Here is a 22,397-nt window from a genome sequence, read left to right on the forward strand (position 1 = left end):
CCCTTGTCCCAGGCACCGGCTCCGCACTCCCATTGGTTGGGAACTGTGACCAATGGGAACTGGGGGGATGGTGCCTGTAGGCGAGAACAGCACGCAGAGCCTTCTGGCCCCCCCATCCCCTGCCTAGGCGCTGAACCTGCTGGCTGCTTCCAGGGTGCAGCGTGATGCCCCAGGACAGGCAGGGAGCCTGCCTTATCCCCGCTGCACTGCTGACTGGGAGCCACCCAAGGTAAGCCCATGCCCCAACCCCCTGTCCCAGTCCTGAGTCCCCCCAAACCCGGATCCCCTTCCTACACCCCAAACCCCTCATCCCTGGCCCCTCCCCAGAGCCTGCACCCCCAGCCAGAGCCCTCACCCCCCACCATACCCCAAACTCTCTTCCCCGGCCCAGAGCCCCCTCCCACCATGAACCCCCTCGTCCCCAGTCCCAGCCCAGAGCCACCTCTCATACTCTGAACCCCTCATTTCTGGCCCTACCCCGGAGTCCTCACCCCCTCCTGCACCCAACCCCTCCCCCAGCCCAGTGAAAGTGAGTGAGGATTGGGGAGAGCGAGCCACTGAGGGAGGGGGAATGTAGTGAGTAGGGGCGGGGCCTCAGGGAAGGGGGCGGGGCCTCAGGGAGGCAGCAGGGCAAGGGTGTTTGGTTTTGTGAAATTAGAAAGTTGGCAACCCTAGTCGAGGCACAGTGGGACATGGTGGGGGTTGGTCCCTGGAGCAAGGGGACAGGAAGGGGTCAGTTCCCATAGTGAGAGGCCAGGGCCTGGGCAATTGTGGCAGAAGGGGGGCCTTCCCCCCCTTCTCCCCGGGAGGCAGCACCAACCGCTTGGAGCCTGGTCTGGAAGCCAGACACTGCTCTGTGTCAGGAGTCAGCAGCTGAGCAGAGAGCAGCTCCTCCATGTGGCTCCAGCTACAGCTGCTGCTCTTCTTGCTGCCCGCCCCACCAGAGCCTTAGTGAGAAAGAACATAATTTGCTAATAATGATGCCCCTTAGAAAGAGGCTTGCATGATGGTTCAAGTGTCTTGGAAGAGATAAAAAGGAGAAAATCTTGCCTTGTAAAGGATCCAGCTGGTGTATGGGGACAGAAGGGCCTGATCCAAAGCCCATTAACATCAATAGGAAACTTCCCATTAACTTCAATGGGCAGGGCTCCATTTCCAGCTCCCTGTGCATGTGTGAGAACCAGGCACTGGAAAGGATGACTCTGCTGCCTTAAATAAGGTGCAAGCGTGGAAACAGAGGAGTGAACATTATTACCATAAACGAGGGGTCGGCAACCCTTCAGAAGTGGTGGGCTGAGTCTTCATTTATTCACTCTAATGTAAGGTTTTGCGTGCCAGTGATATATTTTAGTGTTTTTAGAAGGTCTCTTTCTAGAAGTCTATAATATATAACTAAACTATTGTTGTATGTAAAGTAAATAAGGTTTTTAAAATGTTTAAGAAGCTTCATTTAAAATTAAATTAAAATGCAGAGTCCCCTGAACCGGTAGGCAGGACCCGGGCAGTGTGAGTGCCACTGAAAATCAGGTTGCCTACCCCGCCATAAACCAACAGCTCTCCCAGGTATCCATCACAGCAGTGTTTGCAAAAAAAAAAAAAAAACAAAAAAAAAACAAAAAACACAACACTGCCACTGCGGCTGCTGTTAGCTGCAGTGCAGAAACTTATACCTAGCGGTTTATCAAGCAGAAATGATCTGATCTACGAGCTGTATTTTCCCAGTTCTGTGGCTGTCAGTAGAGCTTCATTGTTTAGAAAGAGATTAGGCTGTCAGGGGCAAGGATTGATTTATCTTTTGTCTGGGAAATTAAACTGAGCAAGAGCCTGTGACAGAATATCATGCAGATCAACAGCATCACCATTTGGCACTGTAATGTGGCCTAGATGCACATCATCAGCGCGTCCGAATAACCATCTCAAAGTGCCTCAACCAGAGCTAGATTTGTCTGCCATGCCCAGTGCCTTAACCCCAGGAACACTCAGGATATGGCCTGTATAATTTGTTCCAGGATGTTGGCCCCTCTCATTCAAGAACAGGAAGCCCCTCCATTCCCCACCCCAGAGAAAAATGATGTGCTACCCAACATCTGACCTGTTGAGCACCCACCCCATCCCACCTGCCTCCTCTCTGACACTGCCTCCCTACACAGTCACCTGGTCTCCATGCCAGGGTCAGCCTGGTGCTTCATGTGACTGCCTCCCTGTGCTACAATTCGTGGGCGGGCTGGAGGGAGGAGTTCCCAGCCAGGGATAGTTGGGCTGTATATGGCTTTTTGTTCTAAGACTCCCATCCTACTTCACCCCAAGAAGCAAGACTCCCTCTCCTCTTCCCAGGGCACAGAACCTCACTGCCCCAGTAGCTAACCATTTGCAGTAGGAAATTAGTCAGTTCCCAGGTGTTTCCCTCCTGGGCCGTAGCTAGTAACTAAATGGTTAAAGGGATAAAGCTACCACATGACCTATCTTTCTGCATAGCCCCTTTACACAACTCAGAGAGACTGATGCATCAATGAGCTTTAACGGCAAACCCAGAGCACAGAGATGTAGAGGGAAATATATCAGAAAGAACTGGCATTTAGTGGAATGTAAAAACTGAAATGTTGTCTATTGCTCCACCTAGTGAAATTTCAGTAGAAAAAGCCATGGGACCATAACATTAATATTGGACAAACTCACTGAGTTTCAGCATAGCCAGCTTTTTTTAACCTACATTTTCAAAAGCTAGGCCTGGATTTTGACAGAAATTTTGCTGTTCCTTTTAATCTATTGGAGAAAGACTGTGTTTGGCCAAAAGTCAGTTATAATTTTGCAAGATCTCTTTGGGCCTGATTCCATCTTTACTTAATCCAATTTAAATCGATGTCTCTCCTTGAATTCAATGAGTACTTGTGGCACCTTAGAGACTAACAAATTTATTAGAGCATAAGCTTTTGTATATACGAAAGCTTATGCTCTAATAAATTTGTTAGTCTCTAAGGTGCCACAAGTACTCCTTTTCTTTTTGCAAATACAGACCAACACGGCTGCTACTCTGAAACCTTGAATTCAATGGAGCTGCTCCTGACTTACACAATGTATTAGATGAGATGAAAATCAGACACAGTAAATAATAATCCTTAGTAATATCTTAGAGTTATTATAAAGTGGCAAACATGAAGCTCCCTATTCTTTAGATAATTATATATCCTACATGGCAAAGTGGGTCTGGGACTGATGTCTTCTTTAAAAAAAGCATGATAAATATCACAAATAAAGCAATTGCCAATACCCAGAATTAGAGATGGGCCCAAGCTGTGACGTCTAGAGCAGGATCTCAAGACTCACTCCCCTCCACATTTCAGATATGGGGTTTTGGGTCAACAACTAATTAAGGAGATGAGAGCCAACTTGAAAACTGAGCAAAATTAAGGTTCACAGTCCAAACCACTCAGCACATGTGATCATTGTGTGTCATTTTCAGGGTCATTGGATATTCAGGGCATTCAGGATATTCAGGGCCACTGGAGATATCAGGGTGATTAGGAACAGTTTATGCCTTACACAGTACATGAGACTATAGAGTTTTGCTATCCCATTGACTAATATTACTGAGAGTTGACCCTGGTAAATCCCCATACGTACTCATGAGAGGCCGCGAAAGCCTGCTATTCCAGACTTGGAACTCCACTTTGGCAAGTTACTCAGGGACATATCCATTTCTCTAATGATCAGTCGGAGGAACCAACAAGACTGTCGCTATACTTATGAACACCTTCAGAGGAGAAGCTAAGACAAGACAGTCGTACTGCAAACTTGTGGCATTACTGGCAGGAGTCCTGATTCCAAGAAGCAAAGGGTTAATTTCTTTTTGCCAAAAGGAAGGAAAAGGCCCTCTCAGTAAACTATTCCCTGCTTAAGAAATAGCAGCATTTTAAAGTCCATTGGCCACAAAATAATTTGTCCAGTTTTAGCTGCTTCCCAAGATGGGGCTTGGTCTGGGAACAATATAACAGGAGAGTTATATACTTATTTTCTGCTTATCTGGCAGGAACATTGAAGCATATAACTACGAGGACAGATAAAATCGTCTCAGATAGTCATGATCTCCTGACGAGATTTCATGAAATAAAAATGGCTTTTCAATGGGAAGCTTAAGATAATAGGCCAGTGTGATAGAAAGGAGTTTCACTAAATGATTTGGGAGGAAAGTAGTTGCTGCTGAGATCAGGACAGAGAACATCAGTTAGGGGGTGTTTTTCAAATGTGGATACAGCCTGGATTGTATATGACACACCTGTCATGGACAGACAATGCTGGGGGCATGGTCATGCTGCAAACCACAGACTTCCCTAGCGTTTGAGCCATTACTTCCCTGTTCTACATGACCTCAACAGCCACTAATGAAGGGAACTGGTTTGGAAATTGCACCGTCTGTTTCTGTTTGAGAATGTATCTTATCAGACCATTGCTCCACCTTGTCTGCTATCTTGCCCCCAAGAGTGCCCCAAATTGGATGGTTCCGAGGAAGGAGATGCCAACTCCTCTCCTCATTGCACCTATCCAGCTGTGCAATGGTGAAGGGGGAGGGGGGGGAAGGGGAATCAGGACAGTGTTAAACTTGCTTCTAACCTCTGCAGCTTAACCCTTTCAAGCCTGGAAGCAGCATGGTAATGGACTGAGCAAAAGGTGCTCAAATAGTGCAGTATAGGAATTCATAAAGACCAGAACAGAGCAGAACAGACAGGGAGACAGGACACCCATCTTTTCCTTTGCTCTGCCACTGACCTGCTGCAAACCCTTTGGCAAGTTACTCAGGGACATATCCATCTCTCTAATGATCAGCCCTAGAAGCTGGTGTTGGGAAAACAGAGTACCGAAAAGCAAGAAAACTTCCTTTCCAGGTCATAGACTGGCTGCAGCAGCCTCTAGCCTGCTTGCTCTGCTAAATGGAGGGTGGGAGGATCCACATAGTATTTGAAGCATATGCTGTACACTGGGCATAGCAACCTCAAATCCTGCCCTCCCTCCATGCAGTGGTATGTGCCAGAAGGCCCCTCCACACCCCAGGGGGCAGGAATAGAATTTGTCCTTGATCCTCTCTGCAATCTATAAAATAGGCATGAATAATATTCACTTACCTGGCAGAGGAGGGGTGGGGAGCACCTAGAATTTGTTTTTCCACGGGGTTATCATTGTGGTTCAGCATTAGAAGCTGAACTTCACTTTAACTCTTTCTGTGGGGCAGACTCTGCATGTGGTCAAGCATGTCCCATCATGTCTGGAGGCTGGATTGTCACATCACAACACATTGGCACATCATAGTGACCTTGGTCTGGATCAGTGACTCCTGCAGAATGAGCCACTGGACCCATCACCCAACCTAGCAGATCCCCAGGGAGATCAACGGGAGGCCAGTGCTAGCCGAGTGGAGGCTCTGAACTTCTGAAGACTGCAGGAGGACTTTAGGAAAGGGCACGCACATAATTACTAGTGCTGAAATTTGGCCAGGGCACAAGTGTTGATAAACCTACTCTTGCAAAAAGGGCCATAGGATCTTTCACAATTCTGAGTGGTCCTTGCCTAGGTTCTTCAAGTCACTCCCCCAGGTCTGAGATGATGGCACTCCATTGGACCTGCATTTCAGGGAACTGCCTCAGGTCATAGGCCTGGGAAAATGGGGTTTCAGGAAATGTTTTCTGCTAACTGTAGGGAGATGATGTGTAACCTGCCTGGAGTCTGCCCAGTCTCCGTTCCTTTCCCCAGCATGAATCTTCAACACACAGAGCCTCTTTCTACATAGGAGAGCAGAACTCTACAACCACAGGGGCCCAGCTGCACATGGATCTGGTGGAATAATTCCATAGCCTGGCCTGTTATCTGTTCTATGTTTAATATAAATGTTTTAATTTAAACAGGGCAGCAGCCTTTTTCTGTTGTGCCAGCTTGGCTAGGGAGAGAGCCACACACATCACATCTCCACTGGAGCACGATAACCTCCACTAGCAGACACTGAGCTTGGAAACTTCCAACACCAGGGACCTGATCCTCCACCCATTTACAGCTGTGTAAACCGGGAGTAACTCCAACTAACAAAACTGGAGTCACTCATTGGTAGGGTTGCCAACTTTCTAAACACCCTAGCCCTGCCCCTTCACTAAGGCCACGCCCTAACCCAAGGCCCCACCCTGCTCACTACAGTCCCCCTCCCTCAGTATCTCTCTTCCCCCGACCCTCACACACTTTCACTGGGCTGGGGTGGAAACAGAAATGAGGGGTTCAGGGTGTGGGAGGGGGCTCTGGGTTGGGGCAGGGAGTTAGGGCTCCAGCTGAGGACAGAAATGAGGAGTTCAGGGTGCAGGAAGGGGCTCCAGGCTGGGGCAGGACTTGGGGTGCAGGAGGGGATGAGGGCTCCATCTGGGGGTGCAGGCTTTGGGGTGGGGCTGGAGATGAGAGGTTTGGGGTGCAGGAGGGGCCTCTAGGCTGGGGGGGTGGGGCTGAGGGATTCGGAGTATGGGAGGGAGCTGCAGGTTGAGGCAGAGGGTTGGGGTGTGGAAAGGGGTGAGGGCTGTGGGCTGAGGAGGGCAGGCTCTGGAGTGGGGCCAGGAATGAGGGTTTGGAGTGCAGGAGGAGGCTCCAGCAGAGAGTTGGGGTGTGGACTTACCTTGAGCAGCTCCCAAATCAGTGGTTCAGCTGGGCTAAGGCAGGGTCCCTGCCTGTCCTGGCCTCGCACTGCGCCCCAGAAGCAGCCAGCAGGTCCAGCTCCTAGGCGGAGGGGGCCAGGAGGCTCTGCGTGCTGCTCTCACCTGCAGGCACCATCCTCACCCCAACTCCCATTGGCCATGGTTCCCATCCAATGGGAGTGTGGAGCCAGTCCTTGGGGCAGGGGCAGCACATGGAGCCCTGTGACCCCCATACCTAGGAGCCAGACCTGCTGGCCACTTCCAGAGTGCAGCGCAGTGTCAGGACACGTAGGGACTAGCTTGCCTTAAACCCGCAGCACTGCCAACTGGATTGTTAACGGCTCAGTCGGCGTTGCTGACCAGAGCCGCCCCAGTCCCTTTTCAACCGGGCATCGAAAACTGGACACACAGCAACTCTACTCAGTGGATGTGAGAAGAGAACCACAGCACTGCCAACCTCCAGAGATTCAAAATCAAGAAAAAGGGAAAAGAAAAAGGTCATATTGGGGGGGGAAGGGCGGAGAGGAGGGGGTTGTCTGTCTTTTGACCTCCCTCTGTGCATGCATGCGTGAGAGAGAGAGATCAGTGCTGCCCACTCTCCGAAATAACTCCCCAGTCTCACCTCTGCTCCTCCTCTGGTTCTTCATCCCCACCCTGAGACCTGGGCGGTGCAGCTCCAGGGCTCTTCATCTTCCCAGGCCGGGCTGCAGGCAGGTACCGGAGAGGGTCAGAGACCTCTGTTCCCTTTGCTCACAGGAGAGGAGAAAGTGTGAGATCCATCCTGAGCGGCTGGGCTTTTCAGCTCCCTGCTCCCCTCCTGCGAGAATGGCTTCAGGTTGCTTGGGGCAAGAGGGGGTAGGAAGGGGAGGAAGAGAGGTAGAGAGCAAGCTCTGCCTGCTGCAGCACTGATTGGTCATTTGCCTGCCTGCTCAGGAGGCAGGCAAGTGGGGCGGACAGCCAACCAGAGGGCTCAAATTCTCTATGGGATGGCACTCTGGGCATTATTTAGAGACTGGCTCCAGCCCCAGCCAAAACCCCTTCCCCGACTCCTGCAAAAATCAGGAGTGTTGGCCATACGGGGCGCCAAGTTCCCACATCACTGTGGGGGCATTTTAAGCTACACATGCTCCATGCAGCCACAGGGATCATGTCAGATCTGACAGGTCAGCTACATGAACATTTGCTTTTCCCTCTCGTGTATCAGTGTTACCAGGAACCTCTTTCCATAACCATCATGGCAAAGATCATGGCCAGACTTGGGTCCTTAGTAGGCCACAGGCCAAACCCCATAAATATTCATTCAGAATGTGCATTGCCTTTTGTCTGTACGCTCACTGTTGCTATGGTAGGCGTCACCAGATAGTGCTGTTACAGTCTTACAAGCTCCTTTTCCTGTGTGAGCAGTGTTCATGCTGCATGAAAGCTGCATTGTTACTTTGTGATACAATGCATTTTTTTTTTAAAAAGAGGAGCTGTTGCAAGCAGTGGGAGTTTGCTCTCTGCCTTAATCTCTCTAACTACTCTTAGGCAGAGTTTCTCCTAGGTGTTTGGGATCAGAGGCAGTGGTAGACCATCAGGTAGACCATCAGGGATCCTAAGCAGGAATATTTTGAGTGGTTCTTTTTGCTCCTCACCCAACCCTTAAAAATACTAATTGCATTATTTCTACAAAACAAAAAAGTATGCCAATGCAACACACACTAATATACTGGTTAAAAAGTCCATGTTCCATAAGATGAACAGCATTTTGCAGGTACTGTAATACTAAATCAGGGCCCTCTTGAGCTGCTTGGAACCCTAAGCAATTGTTTAGTCTTCTTGTGCCATCACTGTTGGGGATGACATTTTAGAAAGAGGGGGATGCCTCTGGGATGTTTGTGAACATCTCTGTTCACAGATTGTAAATAACTGAGTTACAGTTAGAAAATACCCAGACTCCATGTAATTGATTCTCTTTCAGCAGGAAATCAACCTGCAAAGATCCATCATCTGCTCTGACTGGCCAGAGGGGTGACTTTATGTTTTGTGATTGCTAACATTTATTGCCTTTATTAAAGGATCTTGCCATTTGCCACTTGCGTTATATAGTTCAAGCTAGCATCCTGCAAGGAGGATTTCCCGCAATGTCAGAGGAAAGTTTGGGCTTCTCATTGTCATGCTATCATTTATTTCCAACACACAACCTTTCATACAGTACATCTCAAACTGCAGTAAAGGAAATTAAGATACTAAGAGAGAATTTTGCAGGATTGGAAGATGACTCTCATTCACAGAGCAAACAAAAGAGTTAAATTCCTTTTGGAATGGGGGGGGGGGAAGGGTAGGGAGGAAGGAATCATAAGGCTGTATGAGAATGATCTTCTCCAGCTCCACCCTGTGGCAGTTTGCTGAGGAAACTATATAAGTGACCCCAGCTCTGATAAGAAATAATCTGGTCTCTCTCTCTCTCTGTGTGTATTTTATTCTACCTAATGCACCCTAGGTGAGTTGTACTGGTTTACACACACATTTTTATTGGTGTAACTATTTTGGAGGGGTGTGTGATTTTTTTTAACCAATATAGTTATACCAATAAAATCCTGCATGTGGAGGCAATTGTATTGATAATAAATGTGCCTCCCTGCCTGGGAATAAACTATACTGATATTAAGCACTTTTATAGTAGTACACTAGGGCTCATACTGCTGCAGCAATTTAGATTGTATCTTTTTATTCTGTGTTTGCATAATGCCTAGGACAAAGGGGTCCTTGTCCATAACTGGGGCTCCTAGGCATTATCATACAAAGAGTTGTTAATATACCAGTATACCTAGAGCAGTAGAACTTGTGTTTTTAGACAAGGTCTAAGACCGTGAAAAAGATCCTTGTTCCTTTTAAGCTTAGAGCATTACAATACAGTGAAAAGGTCTTGTGTGTCTTTCTCTTAAAGGATCTGGATATCACAGGATTGTCCATAATATCAGAGAACAAAATGTTCATAACGGAGAAGGAAAACAATAAGACCGTGTTTTAAATAGAATATAAATGCAGCTAAATTAGGGATATGAAGTGTGAAACTGTGGAGAAAGATAATGGAATTATACACCAGTGCTCAGTGCAACTGTAAAAACGAATGTTTTATACATGTGTAATGTTAAATTAATTCATTCCAGTCCTTTCAGGCGAAGGTATATTAACTGCTCCATCTCAGCATAATCATACTACCTCAATAGGCTCTATATGTCACACTTCCATGGTGGTAATCACCATTTGATTAATTACAAGGTATTTAGTGGCATTACAGCTCTTCCTCAAGTAGAAGTATGATTTGACACAATCCTTTTATTATTCCCTGTTAACCTAGTGTCTGGAAGTAGACTTTAAACTAGTGTCCTGAGTGTGTGGTTGCAAGAACATCATGTTATACTGAGCTGTGGGGTCAGAGAGGCATTGACAACTACAAAGGCGACAGAGCCCAAGATTTGTTGCTCCTTTGGGGCCTGGCAAGGACACAACTCAAGCTGCCCTGGACTGTGGGCGATAGAAATAGAAGGGAGAATCCCAGAATTTATTTATAATACAGAGTCAGTCTCTTGCCCTTTTCTTTGTGGTGTTAGTCTAGAAAGTATAAATAGAATTACTGACTGCCCCTGGTTGTGTCACGCAGATCACAGATTATTTACCTTTCCTCCTACAACTCCTCTGGCTGCCTGGGGAAGCTATAGAGGGAATTGTGAATAAACCATGACCTTTATGAAAATAAAAGCCATGACAAATGAGAATCTTCAATCCATAGCCATGGGTCTTTTGGAGAAGACCTTGGATTGGTTTGGGGTTGTGGGGAACAGTATTACCAAAAGCTTTTGCAAAATTCCTGCAACCAGACTTCCTCCAGCCAAACTTGCTCTTCTGCTGAGCAACCACTTTGACCTCTGACATATCCTGCCACAATGGCCAACCTGTTCCCCGTTCACACTTCCCTCCCTCCCAACTCTGTTAAGTACTCTGAATCCCAGTGTTCCCAACCTGATTGCTTTATTGGTGCTTCCATGCTTAAAACTAATTGCTTAACACCATAGAACAGTTTGCATCAGAGGAATTAGTGTTTTAAAGGATTATGGATGTGCACAAGATAGCTCACCCCAAAAGCAATCTGATTGGCTGGGAGGGATGGACTCAGCTGCCTGTCAAAACATTTTCTGATCAGTCCCATAGCTACAGATGTTCATATCCCTACTGGAAAGTAAGTGAGGCTCATTACTGTCAATAGCAAACATTACACCCTGGGATAAAATTTAATATGGACTAGAAGCGAAATTCTTTAAAAGTACAAAAAAAAAAAAAGAATGCACAACTTCTTAGTAACTGGATTTTATTTAGAATCTTTGGAAATAATAAAACATCTTATTTGACTGATATACATAAACATACTATCAGTAAGTTTCATTGGTTTTTTTTCCCTTGCACAGAAGTAGATAATAATTTTAACAAACCAGAACACCTCGACCCAGACAAGTGTAATTGAAATTTAATTCTAGAATTGGTCCTTTAAATACTGTACTTGCCTTCCCCACATGTTCACTGGTTTATCAACTAGTTGCAATGCAATTTTTGGCAGTAACATACTCAGCACACAGAAAAAGTGCAAGTTACAAGAAGCAATAATATTATCTTCAAATCTGAACAATGAGAAGTGCAAAATCTCAGCCCATAAATTCTATATTCTTTGTATCAACCGTATGTGCATAAGAGATGACAAATGGCCATGTAAAGTTTAATAGACTAATGCTGCAATATTTTCAAGTATGCATGTAATAGTTATTTGATCAGAATAGTCATTAGATTTTGGTCATAACCTTGAAACATTATTTTAACAAGGTGCATCTAAAAGGTTTATCTAGGTGCATTTAGCTTCTACATACTTGGATGTTCTGGCAACCAAAAGTGTGTAGTTAAGAGTTCTTCAATTCGATACCTCTGGACGTTTGATGTGCATCTATAAACAAGATTCCACTAACACTTCATATTAATAAATCAACCAGCACAATGGAAATGAAATCCATTTTAAAACGTAAGTCTCTTTCAGGCACTATTTATGGAATACCCACAAAATATTCCAACAAGTTAATGCACTTTGTGATTTGTTAGATTTAGAGATAATTTTTAAATGAGATAAGGAAAACAACATTTTTAATAAGAGCTCATCACCTCTTCTATGCTTACTACTTTATCACTTTTAACCTCACTTCAATATACTTTTCTTTATACTGTCAGGAGAATATCACATTTTAGCTAAAACATGCTAAAGAACAGTAATTATAGGATTTTGAAAAGAAGCCCAGTTTCATTTACCGATAGAAAGGTCTCACACACAATTGATAATTAAATTAGCTGCCGATTTCAATACTTTTCCTTTTTTTTTAAATGTACTTTTCCTTGTTGTACCATCATCATCATTAAAAATTAGCTCTCTTAGCCCTACAACATACTGAGGTGCTTTCTGCAAGCCACCAGTCTCCACAAAGTCAGAAAGATTAAACTGCATGGACTTGCATTACCACTTATTTGTTTTACAAGTTCACTTGCTAAATCTCTTCGTGGCATTGTACAAAACTAGGTTCTAGCAATCTGAAGCATAGGATACTGGATGGGTGGTTGTTTCTGATAAGTAAAAGTCCCTTTCCCACACCAGCTGACACCATGCAGACTTCTGGAAACTTGCAAAATGGTTCAATCTGCCTTCATTTAGCCCTCAGCACTAGTGGGAATCACAGCTTATGAGCTTTCACATTAGCTGAATTATTGTACCACATTATGGAGGCAAACTTTGGCCTTCTTAGAAGTCTAACTGTGGACACTAGTACTGCAATTCAGCACAATTACAAATGCATGTACTGAGCATCTTGGTCATTTCAGAACATTTCTTTTTCTATAAAAAATTAATTAGAACAGAATAAGACATCTTGCTCATGCCACATAAAGATCATAAAGACTGTCAGGGAAATTTTAAAAGACCTGGAAAAGCAGGCCCCTCCCCCATTTTTTGTTTTGTTTTTGTTTTTAATGTTATAGGATGAATACTGATTCATCACAATAATCCTCACTAACTGTCCTGGACCTATCCAGAGAGATAAATATGAAAAGTTAGCATTTGACTGTCAGACTTACTGTGCAGAGCACACACACTTTCCCAGAGGAGAATCAGATATTTCATTACTTGGAACGGTGGTAATTTAATTATATTGTTAATGTTTTTTGGCATACTTGAAAGGACAATTAGCATAAGTAAATCATGAGTGAGATGACAAGTCACTTAGCATTTATTTCTGCTCATCAGATTAGATCAGATGATGATCTGAATTCTCTTTTGCGTGTGCGCGTTAATTTCAGTTTCAGCAATTGTAACAGGGATTTCCTATTGGTGGGGATAAACTGATGTTTAACTGAAGTAAAACACACACAGTTTATTAAAGTTTTCTAAGTTAACCTTGTTGAAAGAAAATAGAAACCACAATATATTAAAGAAGTAGAAAAATTACTGACCAATAAGCTTCATTTATAAGACTAAATGAAACCACAGATATATGCTAGCCATACAGACAATAGGATTAGAATATATTAATCTTATCTGGAGTTTGTTTTTCATCTCACTCAGGACTGTACATTATTAAAGCAGCTCTACAATGTTTTAAAATAATTGCATTCATCTCCACAGTGCAATGAGATTCATGATAACACTGTTAATGTTACAGATCCTTTCTGGCATTTCAGAATAGCTACAGCTTGCTCATGAGTAACACCTTCCAAAGCTTCTCCATTAACTTCTAAAATCTGATCGCCACGCTTCAATCTGCCATCATCTGCAGCTGCTCCCTGCAAACAACAAAAATGACCAAACAATTTGATGCGACTTACTTCTAAATTATTTTTAAAAAATACAGCATGACACTGCTCAATAACATTAATTCTCTTTGTTACCAATTTTAAACCTCAACTCTTTCCTGCAGCCATGACTCAGTATCGTGCTGGTAAATGCTGATGGTATTTGGCAGAGGCTTGATGCAAGTGGGTGGGTGGGCAAAGGGGATTTGCTGCTTTGTTTGTGCCCTTTTCTGGGACATCTGTTCCTCTTCAAGGAAGGGGTCAAGTCTTTGAAGCAGGAGGGCTGTACACTTCCTTTCTTCCTTAGTCTGGTGGCTAGAGCCATTGCAGTCCTCAGTGTAGTAATCTAGCTGGGAGCTCCTGAACCCCTTCTCCTTTAATGGGGCAGAGTCCTTTGAAGGACAGTGGGACCTTTCTAAGACTTTCTATCTTGTCATGGCTCTCTGTAGGGAGACCCTTCCCACTCACCACTTCTGAGTCTGAGCCACCCCTTAGGTAGAAAGGTCTAGCAATGCGTGGCTGAGTTGGAGCATGGTTCCACTTGACCCTGGCTTCCTTGCTGGGATAAGGAGGTGGGGCACTGGATGAGGGCCATGTGTGTGCTGTTAGGGCAGCTGCACAAGGTATGTGCTACAGGGGTTGTTTCGCCTTAGCGGCCTGCTCTCCTCCAGCAGCACCCTCTTAGGGTGAGGGTGTTTTGCCTGCTGGAGAGAGAAACAGCTGAAAGCTGAGAGATGGCTTGACTCTCATATGAGTGGGAAGCGACTCAAAGTTACAGATCCCAATTCTCATTTACACAATGGCCCCGTTCTACACACTCACTTTAAAGCCCCTTTACACTGCCAAAAGTAGTCTAGCAGGACCACCATGCAAATGAAAGCCAGGCCTTTACTATTCTTGTTCATCTGCTTATTGGGAAGAATCCTAACCCAAGCATCTGAACTGATATAGAAGATCAAAGAGAAAAGTATTTATAGAAACCTGGAAGCTTTTAGTTTTATTTATTTATTTTTTGCTCAGTGCCAAGGGTGGACTTTATTTTCCCTCCAAAAAAATGTAGGTAAAGTTACATAAAACAGAGCAAAACAACATAAGATGTTCCACTAAAACAACTAAATGTATTGCTGAAGGCATAAGGCTCCCAATGACATAAAAGGCAGGACGAATTATTATTATTATTGTTGAGCAGTAGTGATGTCACATCAAGGCTTGTGAATGCATTGATGGCTTTAGGACAGGAAAATGACACTAAACTCCAGGCCTTGTGCCAAAAGCTTATAAAGGCAGTCTGCTCTCCATCTGGGCTGCATCTGATGGGCCTTGGAGTCAGTATAAAGCAAACCAGTGATTAGAAACATGCCTAGAGTCTATGCAAGAGGTTATTTGAAGGGAAAGACAAAAAGGCATTCTGAAATGTAAGTACTAGTTCCAAAGTCTTTTCTTCTATTGAAGTTTGTGGATTCACTGAAGAGAAAAGCAATTCTAAGTGCCCGGAATACTCTACAAAATCACTGGCCTGAGATGTTTGACGGAACTCTCTAGATGTTTATGCAGCCTTACATCAGTCCCCTACCATTTTTTCCTGTTTGGTCTCTTTCATTGAGACTGGACCATAAAAGTGACTTTATACTAACACATCTGTTAACCATTCCTAATTCAATAGGGTTAGAATTGAATTGAGCCAGAATTCCAGATCTTGACACCAGTAAGTGCTGGGGAAATTAGGATGGGGATCTGCACTTCCTGGCTAGTCCCTATTTTTACAATGGACCAAACCAAGATCTTGGATTCATGCATGCCATATTTTTAGGGAAGCTTGAAACCTGACGCAAATTCTGTGGTTCAGTCCATGTTTACACAGGACCTTAGCTGTAAGAAAGCAAGACTGTCAGGCTGCAGGCAAGAATCCTCCTCTTGAACAAGAGCAGAGCACAGGAGGTAAAACCCCCACAGCCACTTTCAAAGCTTTTGAAACTACACCTTTGAAAGTTAAAAGGAGAGAAGGGGGAGGCTCTGGTGGTGGAGAGCACTTCCCAAGTTGCAAACAGGGAAGTTAAAAATTAATAAAGCCATAGGGCCTGATTCCCCATCACCCTGCCCCTTGTGAAGTCATCCACACCAGTGCAAAGTGTGAAACACTACTGTTGTGATATGGTAGCATTTTATACCCAGTTTGCACTGGTGTAAGTGACCTCACAACATGCAGGGCAATGGAGAATCAGGCTGACAGCATCTTCCTCTTTCAGATAGTCTTTTCTCATCCAAGTCGGCTACAACGTGGATGTGAGGGAGCGGCTGACCACAGAGACCTGAGTTTTACTTCTGACTTTGCAACCAACTTTGTGACCTTAGCAAGACATTTAACCTCTCTGCAACTGTTTCCCCAATGTAAAATGCTACTTATACACTTGTGCACAGCACTTTGAGACCTACAGATAAATAATGCCTTATACAGATTATTTTAAAGACGTTTCCCAAATACATAGAGTAACATGTATTTGCTCAGATGAGGTCTCTCTTTCCACATGTCAGTATAATGAAATAGCAGCTTTTCCCTCATCCTTGCTAGCTGACAGTGAGCTTTGGATCCAGGCAGCGATGATCAAATCACGCATACCCAGACAAATTGGACACAATTCTTTTGCATTAGACTTGTTATCTGTTCCTAACTGGAAGGTTGTTTTTTTTTTTTTAAAGATGTATTCAAAAAGGAAAAAAAAAAAAAAAAAAAGATACCTTGGCAAATATAGTCTTGACATAAATGGGCAGGTCTCCATGGGGACTTCCATATCCCCCTACAATACTAAAACCCAGGCCATCAGAACCTTTCTCCAAAGCAATAATCTTAGGCTGAGGAGCCCTGAAAAAACAATGAATACCACTTAGAAGAACAATATATATCCAGTGAGTGTCTTTTTGTAGAAGGAACACTTTCAAATAGATTCAGACTTTCAAATAGATTCAAATGGATACACCCATTTTCCTTTTAACTGTTTTTCATAATTACACAAACCATGGCTCTGATCCCATGTTGGAACGCACTAGCATGGACCCATTAACCCAAGTAGAGTCCCATTGACTTCACTTAGTATATATTTACTTTAATAGGATTCAACAAAAGCACATTATCCCCCAATAGCAGACTGTGATTCAGGAGTAAGGCCCACACAATTGCTATGTGTTTTTAAATATGATTTGCTCCCTGACAGGTCCATCTTCTGCCCCAGTTTAGGAGAAGTGAATTTGCAACATCATTTCATAGCAACACAACATTATTGTCTGACTTCAGAGGCAATGTTGTCTAGTGGACAGAACATAACATCGGAAGCCAGAAATTCCTGAGTTCTAATTTCAGATCTATCACAGCCTTATAGCGTGGACCAAAGAGTCACAAAGGCCCAATTTCTAAAGTTACTCTGTGCAGGTTCAGAAGTCCACCAACCTGGAGTAACATACGGTATTGGGGGCATAATCATTCAGATCTCAGTTTCCCCATATGAAAAACGGGGTATTCTTCTCTCTCTCACTGGTGTTTTGAAGCATTACTAGTTCATGAGCACAAGGTAATTTACGGACATAACACACACTGTAAATAGTGGAGCTGAATAAATAGTTTCAACGAAAAATTTATTTGATGGATTTAGTTTTTCCGCTTGCTTAATATCTGAGTAGGAAGCCAGTTTCTTAGACTGATTCACGGCTTGGAAAAATATTCAATATTTTTTTCTGTATCTGACTTTTTTTTTTTTTAAACTTTATGGACTGAGTATTTGATTTTTTGCTAATCTGAGTTGGTCAAATCAATCTGATTGGTGCTCTTTGACTGGAGAAGTGCACAAGCACTCAATGCAAATATTAGCACGTGCAAGCTTAAAATAGTTCCCACAACTTCTTAACTTCAAATGAAAACTCCCTTTTTGAAAAATATTTGTGAGAGTTCACATTGGCTGGATGTACATTCACGGAAAGAGAACACAAGAGAGGCATGGATGTTATTCATGCAACAATTTGAGATAATATTTGTGATTTTTTTGTTTTTCCAGTTAGCGCTAAGCATTATTATTATTGACTAAAGGAACAATACAATCAAAAAGCTAATGGAAGACAGAATCTCTTTAATATAAATGAATATCTTCAAGCTCACCAAAATGCATGCAAATGCCAGTCTAAACACATTTCTTGCTGTGCAAATGTTTTTCCCTTCCTGAAACCCACTTTTAAAGAAACTAGCAGCTTTGTATTTGTGGAAATAGCCTATTTGAATCCATGTAGGTAATTTGTTTACTAGAACTTAATTAATCTTGTAGAGCAGTGATACACTTCAGCTTTAGTGCAGCATGAGGTTTTCTAGCATCCCACTTGTAGTTTGTGTTCACAAAATGTTACTAGTGTCCCCAAATTGTCCTCAATTTCTTAAAATAAAGAAATAAAAATCACACAGCAAAAACGAAGGGCAAAAGGAGCACAAAATGATAAAGGAAAGATTGGAAGGACCAAGGAAAGGTTGAAAGAGCTAAACATGTATAGCATGGCTAAATGTCTGCAACATAATCTTAGTTATATCGCAGGGTGAAAATAAATTAATCTGAATATCATGAAAAATGATCAGACAGCAAGCTCTACCGCAGAATAGTCTCCCAAGGAAAGGGTTGGAAGCTCAGTAGCTTGGAACACTTAAAACTGGAGAAAGCACTAGAGAACATATGGTTGAGAACAATGCTGTGTGATATAGGGATAGACTAGATGACCTATGCAGGTCTTCTATCTTTAAATTTTGGTGAGTCTATGTAATAAGTGCAATTTGCAGAACATCTGTAATTTAGATATCTATGATTAGATGTTATTGATCTGTAACTGTAATATTCCTTTGTTATTAAGGGGAAAAAAGAGTCAAGGAACAAAGAAAAATAATTTTGTTGCACATTTTGGAACATTTAAATCAACCCTCCGCTTTCTGAAAACCTCTTCTTTAATCCCCGAGATGGTGGGATTATTTTGAATTGCGATTGTCATAACTCATTTCAAAGAGGAAGCTGCAAAACACATCAAGTGGAAAATCTACAGAGATGAGCTTTTTGAAAATCTATCAAAAACAAAAGCATGAAGATTCACACTTGAATTACCAGATGAAGGCAGGTACGGTTCCACTCCTTGCCAGTAGAGGACAATAGTGAGCATTTTAAAGGTGCTGAAAAATTAGTTGAAAAAGAAACGACAAGAGAAGAGAGCAAATACCCTGTTCATGCCTGTGCAAGGGGAAGAGAATGTTTGAGTATCCTTTAGGCAGTAATCTGAACAAAAATACTCCAACATCAAAGAGTGCATACTTACTCTGGATCTTCAGAATGACCATCAAGAGTAGGGGAGTTAAGATTACATCCAGCAGACATGCTCTCTAATTGGCTGGCTATGGCACTGATATTGGTGTCGGCTACAACCTGAAAGTCGGGATGCAAGAAAATGTCAGCAATGGGTCAGACTGCTAAGCAACATCCTTACTTATTACAAAACAAATACTGAGTATGTTAAGAAAAATGGCTACTTTTTACAATCAAAACCTCAGATAAAATATTTTTTTAATCTTTTAAGTCCTTTATAAATTGAACTCAAAATTACATTCAAATCACAGATTCATGAAGAAAATTTAAGAGGACCACCAATTTTCTGCCAGGATACAGCACAACACATTTATTCTAATTTAAGGCCAGATTATGGCTTCATACTGTATTAAGTTTTGTACATGTTCCTGCATTGTGGGTGGAGAGAGGCCAGGTTCCAGGGTCAACAGCAGATGAAGGAACCACATAAGAAGGACATAATGGTGCCCCAGAGGTGTTAGAAAGGTCTAAGCGACACAAATGGGGCACCAGACTGGGTATGAAGCAAAGACTATCTAATCAAAGCCCCTGGTCATTGCTGAATCCCAGAGATACAAGCATACATGAGGCTGAAACTCCTACTTATGCTGTAAAGCAAAATAACCCTAAGCTTCCAAAGGACAGATCTGTTGGAAGCTACTGAATGGAAATCTCAGTTGTTCTTCCCATTCTTCCCCATATCTCTGGGTTTTTTGTTTATTTCTCATTGGAGGGAGCAAATCTGGCCCTCATTTTAATCCTTCTGCTCCCCCACAAATTCTAACATCTCCTTCTTACTCCACACCTTATATCTGGGTAATCTCACCCACAAACACAAATTCAACTACCATCTCTATGTGGACAATTCACAGATCCACCTCTTTATTACAGACCTGTTTCCTTCTGTCCAAACTAAAATCTCAGCCTCTCTCTCTGACATCAACTTGTGCATGTCTACCTATCAGCTCAAGCTCAACATGGCTAAAAGACCACTCTTAATCTTGCCCTCCAAACTCTTCCTGCTACCTCCTTTCTTAATCATCATGGACATCATTGCCTTTCCATCTGTCATTTAGTCTCATATCCTGGATGTCATCTTCAATTTGGACCTCTCTCTAGGCCTCACATCCAGATTATGGCTAGGTTTTACAGATTCTTTCTGCCTAACACCTTTAAGATATGGCCTTTTCCTATCCATCCACACAGTTAAACTCTTGGCCAGGCTTTCATCATCTCGGGTCTCCATTACTGCAACATACTGTCCTCTGACTTGACAAACGCAATTTTGACCCGCTGATATTCATTTATGATCCTGCTGCAAAGATCATTTCTTATTCTGTGTCACCCCCTCTTTTCATCTCTTCTCTGTCTCTTTGTCTCTTCTCTATCGTACCAAGCATAAGCAATTTTTCTTTGCTTTCAAGGTTCTTTATGACCTATCCCCATCCTACCTATTATCTCTCATTCGGTATCAAAAAGTCAACTCCTGCTTCCAATCAGCCAATGACGTCAGCCTCCATGCCCCACCTGTTAAATTTTCAAACAAGCACCTTCGTATTCTCTCCCATGCTGCCCTCATGGGAGAGAAAAGCTTCCACAAAACAAATTAATTATCCTCCTGCAGAACCCTTTTTAAAACTTTACTTTGCTGTGAGACCTACAAAAAACTTGACAACTGTGGGGCTGAAAGCCACCACCTGTCAAGCTGACCAATTTTGTTTCATTGTTTCCTTTGACTCCCCAGTCTGTCAGTATCCATCTATTGTCTCATCTTACACTTAGATCGTAAGTCTTTGGGCAAGGGACTAGCTTTTTATTCTGTGTTCATACAACGCTTAGAACAATGGCATCCTCATCCATAACTGGTACTACGATAATACAAATAAATACAAACAACAACAATAGCAGCAAGTAAATTCAAATTTGAAACAATCAACTTTTATTAAAGTTAGTTAAAAAGTTTGCTCACTGCACAAATAATTTGATAGGTAATTATTACTTGAACACGCTGCCTAAGTTTTGCAAATCACATGGAAAAGACTCCTGCAACATGTAGGGACAACAGGGTTAGTTAAGGACAAAGTGACTGTCTCCACTCTAGAATAATTTTTGGTTCCACAGAACGTTAGTTTTAGATCACTCTCTTTGCAGAAAACGAAATGAGGAACTGTTATGAAGTGGTTTGGGAATCTGCTGAACATCTGTAGCTGCAAGCATGTACAGTTCATTCAAATTGAGTGTGGAAAGTGGTTGCTCCCCAACTCCCTCCCTGTCTGGCCAGGCACACTGCTCCTGTTGATGCTTATATTACAACACAAAGAATTGCTGTTGACAGGGTGTCTTTAGATACATGCCAATGACAGGAGTATGCTGCGTAGCTATCATTCCTATTCATGGCCTCGTTTTACCACAATTAATGCTCACTTTTGCTTCTCCATACATGCAGCAGAGGGGAGCACATGGGTCATGGCAGGCAAAGGGACAGATTTTTGAAGTTCAGAAACCCACTCAAATAATCAGATTAAAGCTGATGCTCCATGATGCATTCATCAATGATCAATACCTCCCTCTTCAAAAGGAATGGATTTTTATGGCTACAAAGTAAGCACAATTTTTAATGTTTTCTAGTATTAGCAATTATGCAGAATATTTAAACAGAAATAAATGAGCTATATTTTTCTGCTTCCACCTGAAAGCGTGTAAGTAGAGAACACACAGGAAGGAACTTAATGATGAAACCAATGACATGAAAGGTGAAACGTGAGGTGAAGCTAAGTTAAAGGATGATTTACTTTCTCAATGAAACAAATAGAAGGCTTCAACTCAACCCATTCTTTGAAGTTCTCTGTTTATATGCCTTGTCTCCAATAAAGTGTTTCCCCTTCTCTTCTAGATACTGTCTGTATTCCTGCAACATATTCTACTCTCTGTGGGCCATGTAAAGGAGCCATGTAAAAATGTGAAGTTCAGAAATGCCTCTCTTCATTATCTAGTAAAGGCCACGCATTAGTGAACAGCTTTTGCTTTTCACTTCCCATGGGTGAACACTCTACACCATGATTCAGATGACTCCATGAGATAGCAAACCTGCTTCTCAGCTCCCTGGCCAGGTCAGAAGCAGGTAGCTGGAGCCAGATGGTGCAGGGCAGCTGCTGCGCTGGCTGATGCCATGGAACAAGTATCCGTGGTGTTTCCCCATCTCTTGATGCTGCTGCTGGTGCCCGGGGGCTGCAGCTGCTCCTCAGCATCCAGCCCCCTTTCACTGCATGTGCAGCCGATAAGAGCCGCCCAGGCAGGTGGAGCTGACTCCAGGGCTGGCAGAGCCCTCAGGAACCAGAGATTTATAATTTTTGGTTGCACCCTCCCCCAACCCAGACAAGCTCGGTGGGCTGCTGAGGTGAGTCAGGGGGTGGATGTGGCACTCCCTCCCAGGGCACTGCCCCCCCTCCAAATAGAAATCAAAGTACATCTATGCCCAAGACCTTCCCTCTCCCTGGCGGTCGAAGCCTGGAACCCCACA

The 22,397-nt window shown here is 43.3% G+C and overlaps 1 protein-coding gene across 8 annotated transcripts in view; it reads right to left on the reverse strand.

Moving 5' to 3' along the window:
• Positions 1–12,679: 12,679 nt before the first annotated feature.
• PATJ (PATJ crumbs cell polarity complex component) overlaps positions 12,680–22,397 on the reverse strand; it is a 222,934-nt gene continuing 213,216 nt past the window's right edge. For 5 of the 8 annotated variants that reach the window (XM_043520335.1, XM_038412962.2, XM_038412966.2 and 2 more), the window contains 3 exons: positions 18,852–18,958; positions 16,257–16,380; positions 12,680–13,511 (listed from right to left, as the gene is read on the reverse strand). In XM_043520335.1, coding sequence (XP_043376270.1) covers positions 13,365–13,511; positions 16,257–16,380; positions 18,852–18,958 — 378 coding nt within the window. In that variant the 3' untranslated portion in view covers positions 12,680–13,364. The remainder of the gene's footprint in view (positions 13,512–16,256; positions 16,381–18,851; positions 18,959–22,397) is intronic. The other 3 variants (XM_038412968.2, XM_038412969.2, XM_038412967.2) reach the window with 1 other exon arrangement.

The sequence above is a fragment of the Dermochelys coriacea genome, chromosome 8 (assembly GCF_009764565.3).
Source record: "Dermochelys coriacea isolate rDerCor1 chromosome 8, rDerCor1.pri.v4, whole genome shotgun sequence".
Taxonomy (NCBI): Eukaryota; Metazoa; Chordata; order Testudines; family Dermochelyidae; genus Dermochelys; species Dermochelys coriacea.